Source organism: Apodemus sylvaticus, chromosome 1 (assembly GCF_947179515.1).
Source record: "Apodemus sylvaticus chromosome 1, mApoSyl1.1, whole genome shotgun sequence".
In the NCBI taxonomy this organism is placed as follows: Eukaryota; Metazoa; Chordata; class Mammalia; order Rodentia; family Muridae; genus Apodemus; species Apodemus sylvaticus.
In genome coordinates, this window is record NC_067472.1 from 103,176,856 (window position 1) to 103,182,855 (window position 6,000).

A 6,000-nucleotide genomic window follows, 5' to 3' on the forward strand; every position below is an offset into this window, starting at 1 on the left:
CCAACTGAGGTTCTTATCTTAGATTCCAGATCAGGCATGGCTTTACCATGAACTGATGCTGACAGAATCAGTCTGTCTTTTTAATCAATAATATTCATGCAATGAAACTAGCCATGACATTTCAAAATAAGACTCTTATGTTTCTGACTACATGAAAGCAAGGATAGGATATGCTTACAGGCCAATTCATTAAAAACAGAGAAAGAGAGAGACAGACAGAGAGACAGACAGAAAGAGACAGAGAGGGACAGAGACAGAGACACAGAGATAAAAAGAGACAGCGACCAGGGAGAGGGAGAAGGGGAGGAAGGAAGGAAGGGAGGGAAAGAGGGACAGAGAAAGAGAGAGAGAGATTGTAGTCATTTAGTTGACAAAGAAGGTTCTAGACACGCTGTTGTCCTAGAGATGCAGCACACATTGTTCAGTGGAAGGGAGAGTGGAGGATGAGATGGGTGACATGAATAGAGCATTCACTATCAGCAGCTAGGAATCCTAACTCCGATAGAGACGATTAACACATGAAGAAATGCTCAAGCTTTCCCATAGGAAACAAAATAAAAAACAAACACAAACTGCCAAAATTTGTACAACACCAGAAATTTCAGTAAAATGTGAGCCTATGTCTGCCTTGCTTCTAATCACCGCTTATGTCAGCAGCACCTCTCCCAGACGCCTCAGACCATCAGACCATCTCTCCCTGGGCTTGCAGGCTTGTCACCACTGTGCAGGTAAAAGTGTGATCTCTGTAGAAGCAGAAAAGATTGGTATGCAATGTTCTAGATTAAGTCAGGTAATTTAGATGCCACAACCTAGTTAAGACTGACGCTTATGGTGACAGCTGTGAATGTAATGGAAATATAGCATGGGTATCTTTTCAACATTCTTCATCTTAACCTAAAACTCAATTACAGCTTCATTGGCTGAACTAGGTCAGACACATATCACAGACAGAGACTACAGCTAAGACCATCCCTGGACTCAGAGTCTTTAGTAACAAGTAGTCACTATTATGACATACCCTGAAATTGAATAAATGATCTCCTCTCTACTTTGATACATTGAATATTCAAAGTGCATGACATCAAACGCTTCCCAGTTTAAAATTCAGTTCTAACTAAGCACTGCCTTAAATCTCGGTCTATCTAGCCTAGTGCTGCACTTTCAAAGCATCCTCTGAGATGTAACAAGCACAGAAAAATATTTCCTATTTGTTAAATGTGTGTATTTCACAGTCTACTACTCGTATTAAATCTCAGGGGGAGGCATCTGCTGTCATATCAAAGCCCCTGTCTCCTTTCCATACACCTTTCATTTGCAGTACATGTTTTTCCTATTTTATATATGGAAAATGAGACTTCACATAAATTGCTCAGAGTAAAATAAAGGTCTGGGATGATAAATCTGACATGTTAGTAATTCAGTGCCCTGAGTAGCCTCTAGATCTGCCTTCCCTTGACTAACTGGTTGATCTGAGGCGATTGAACATTTATTTGACCCCAGAAGAAGCACCTTTACAAGTCAACACTCATTTACATATTCAAATATCCAAGTCAAAGATTTAATGTAAAAAAAATCTTGCAAGCTATTTTAAGATTCACAGAATGTGAATTTAAGATTCTACTCCACATCTGTCCAATGTCTATCCTTTGAGTAAGCACATGAACCCTTAAAATGAACTGTGTATCAAAGACTGAGGCAGTGGCTCAAAGGCTACATAGGGACTTAGTCCTACTTGGTGTAGAAATGAAATGGCTTGTCCTGTTTTACACAAAAACTAAATTGTATGTGGGCTTTTTGGAGACAATTTGTGAGTTTTTAAGGATCCATTACAAACACATACACAGACAGACAGGCAGACACACACACACACACACACACACACACACACACACACTATGATATAGATTAAAGATGTCACAGACAACTTTGGAAAAGGTGAACTGAAACTGGCCTTAAAGGATAGGAAAATGTCCCTAGGTGGAAACAAAAGCAATGAAGAAACTTCCCAGACAGAACAACTGTGTGAAGAAAGTCACCATGCACACATGGAAAAAATCCACTAACAAGTATTTGAGGAGAAGAATCAGGAGGGCAAGCCTGAGACAGGGAAGGGCATCAATGTTGTTCTGAGCTCTTAGACTGAACAATGAGGATATAAATAAGGACTTGCAGCAGATACATCTGAAAGTCAAAGAGCAGACAAGACCTGTATAATCTGGTGCTTTGGTGCCCAAGAGACCCAAGACTCTGATGCAAGGACCATGTTGGTTATCCCTTTAGTTCACTCCATTCTCATGACTCTCCAGTAGCAGATGGTACAAAGCCCTAAGGAAATTTACTCTAAAAAAACAAAATGGAGCTGGGCAGTGGTGGTGCATACCTTTAATCCCAGGACTTGGGAGGCAGAAGCAGGTGGATTTCTGAGTTTGAGGCCAGCTTGGTCTACAGAGTGAGTTCCAGGACAGCCAGGGCTACACAGAGAAACCCTGTCTCAAAAAAAAAAGAGAAAAGAAAAGAAAAAGAAAAAAGAAAAAAATGGACCTCTTCAGTCAAATCACACGTAGTGCCTCATACTTGTCAGGAAAAAATACTAACAGCACTCTTTCCCTAGAGTAACCATTCAAGAAATTGTGTCTATTCTTCATTCTATTTAAACATAAAATCCACCACCCTGAAATGTGAGATCTTTTTCTGTATGAAATTAAGTCCCATATTGTGTGTGTGTGTGTGTCTGTGTGTGTGTGTGTCTGTGTGTCTGTGTGTGTCTGTGTGTGTCTGTGTGTGTCTGTGTGTGTCTATGTGTGTGTGTGTCTGTGTGTGTGTGTCTGTGTGTGTCTGTGTGTGTGTCTGTGTGTGTGTATGTACAGGTGCATAGTGACAGTCAGAGGACAGCTCCCATCACTCATCCCCACCGTGCCCCTTACCACAGGAGTTCTGGGATTACAGTTGTGTGCTACCATGCCTGGTTTACATAGGTTCTGGGGATTTAGGGCCTTCCTTCTGTATAACTGCTTTACTCACCGACCCGTCTCCCCAAGCATTATGTCAAATCACAATAATTCTATCTCACTGATGTATTTTCCTAATAAGACTGTTTGCTTTGGTAATTTATAACTTTATTTTTAAAAGAGAACATATATATCCCATCTACATAATAAAAATCAACAGGTGAAAAGCACAATGAAAATCTTCCCAGACACATTCGACTTAAGGATATAATTCTGTATGTCATTCACTTTAATGATATTAAATCATAGCTTATTATGCTTCCTAGTATCCCTTCAATTATTATAAGATACAAATATTATACAAGAAAATATATAGTTATCAATATAATTCTAAATTAGTAAATATATAAATTAAAATTTAAGCAATGCTTTATTTGCTTTGACACATAACTCCAACTTTTCATTAGAATAAAAATTTAAAACAGCCAATTAGTATACATTATTGATACCAAGGTTACTGATCAGTGATGAGAAAAGCATATACTGTTATTGACTAAACACATCATTTATTATTGACATTTAGCTGTCACCTGAAAACCATTTCTGTATTTTGTTTTCAATTTTTTAAGAAAAGTAACTCCAAAATAAACTTCCTTGATCTAGGGAAAACATAATTTGGGGTATTTCTATAACCACATTTTGAAAAGTCAACTGTAGAAACCATGAGTGTGCCTGTTTCTGTGCTCAGCAATGGTGTCTTCATAGACAATTCTTATAAATTAAGTAACATAGTGGCCTTTCAAGTTGGCTTTCTATATTCTTCTTTGTTGTAGGTGCCACAAGTTATCAAGAATGAAAATGAAGATCTATTCTAGAGCTGTTGTGGATATTATCTCTTACAGGAGTAGAACCCTGACATTAAGGGTGCCTCTGTGTATCCCACGCTCCCGAGCATGTTCCTTTCTAATAATGCCTGCTCAGTACCCAGCTCTTTCTGGCTCACCGGCATCCCAGGGCTGGAGTCCCTGCACATGTGGCTCTCCATCCCTTTTGGCTCCATGTACCTGGTGGCTCTGGTGGGGAACATCACCATCCTGGCAGTGGTTAAGACAGAGCGCAGCCTGCACCAGCCCATGTATTTCTTTCTATGTATGTTGGCTGTTATTGACTTGGTCCTGTCAACTTCTACAATGCCCAAACTATTGGCCATCTTCTGGTTTGGTGCCTGCAGCATTGGTCCAGATGCTTGCTTAGTTCAGATGTTCTTTGTCCACTGCTTTGCTACCATTGAGTCAGGCATCTTTCTTGCCATGGCTTTTGACCGTTATGTGGCCATCTGTGACCCACTACACCATACATCAGTACTTACCCATGCAGTGGTGGGACGCTTGGGACTGGCTGCACTTCTCCGAGGAGTATTCTACATTGGACCTCTCCCACTCCTAATTCGCCTGAGGCTTCCCCTTTATCGGACCCAAATCATTGCCCACTCATACTGTGAGCACATGGCTGTGGTCACTTTGGCATGTGGTGACACAAGAGTCAATAATTTATACGGAATGGGAATTGGTTTCCTGGTGTTAATCCTAGACTCCGTAGCTATAACTGCATCTTACGTGATGATTTTCAGGGCTGTGTTGGGATTGTCTACCTCTGACGCCAGGTTTAAAACTTTAGGGACATGTGGTTCTCACATCTGCGCCATCCTTGTCTTCTACATTCCTATTGCTGTCTCATCGCTCACCCATCGCTTTGGCCGTCATGTGCCTTCCCACATCCATATTCTTTTGGCCAACTTTTATCTCCTCATCCCACCCATCCTCAACCCAATTGTCTATGCTGTGCGCACCAAGCAGATCCGAGAGAGACTTTTGCATATTATCAAGTCTGGAACTCAACACAGAGACATGTGAATATTCAATGTCGATAGGAAGGAAGCCCATGGTACTTCTGGGTCCTACTTAAACTGTGAGGCTAAGAACATAAAAGCAGCCCTAAGATCTATTCTGTTCCAGCATGCATTTTCTGTACAATGTGAACCTAAGATCCAGAAGTGGAGAAGGAAGATAAGATCATAATATCCTGTACTGTACCCTGCCTTGGCCTGTTTAATTTGTGCAGTTAAGTGCAATAAGCATATATCCATAACGCCTGAGATCCTTTCTATCTTTTACTTTGGTGGCATCAGGTTCCCAGTTTCTCTATTACAAGTGTAATCAAGCACAACTCTAAATGGTATTGTAATACCTTCTTAAACATAATTCAGCAAACTTTGTTGGAAAGTTTCAGAAATGTGTTACATAGGCAAATGTTTTAAATTTTCCTGAATTGCCACTATTCAAATGATATTTATTGAAGATGGAAGCAACACCCAAGTGAGCAATTTAAAATCTCTTAGAATAAGATTTTACCAGACTCAATAGTGTGGCCTTAGTGCCATTCAGACATTTAGCCCTCCTGTCATCCATGGTCCTAAGTGTCCTGTTTTGTGGTTAAGAAGTTTGTTTCAACAAAATAGAAGGAAATGAGCTCTGAAGAATTCTCTATGGAGATCTGATTAACTGGTGAATATCTGAATCCAACCAGTGGCTGCCTCCTCCTCACACAACTATGTTTCTCTCCAAAACCAACACTCTGGATCATAATAGAAGATTGCCATACCTTTTTGAGGCTGGTTAGGTAAAGGCTGAAGGAGGAGACACTGATGTGATATTTGTGTAGGGCCATGTGACACAAAGGTCTTAACTTTGGCTGTGGAATAATAATTGGCAGAAATGGACGTTGAATAGTATGTCAGACTTAGGACATACAATCAAAGCCTCATCCCTCTTCTTGTGAATGAAAAGAGTGGTGATCATTATGGGTTTATTGTAAAGATGCAGTAAGATAGTATAAAATTTTTGTGTGCTGCCTGGCACACAAATTATAATAATCAGCTTGTCTCCTAAATAGTCTGTGTTGTACATGAAAAAGCCCCTGAGACAGAATATGCAATGAGGCAAAAAGGACAGGAATAGGTCCTATAAATACTACCTAATCAGGGTCAGAACAA

The 6,000-nt window shown here is 40.2% G+C and overlaps 1 protein-coding gene across 1 annotated transcript; it reads left to right on the forward strand.

The window, feature by feature from the left end:
* The first annotated feature begins 3,886 nt into the window (after positions 1-3,886).
* Positions 3,887-4,861, forward strand: LOC127681223 (olfactory receptor 52M1-like). The gene has a single exon (XM_052177259.1). It carries the CDS (start codon positions 3,902-3,904, stop codon positions 4,859-4,861), a length of 960 nt encoding a protein of 319 aa, XP_052033219.1. The 5' UTR covers positions 3,887-3,901.
* Positions 4,862-6,000: the final 1,139 nt, after the last annotated feature.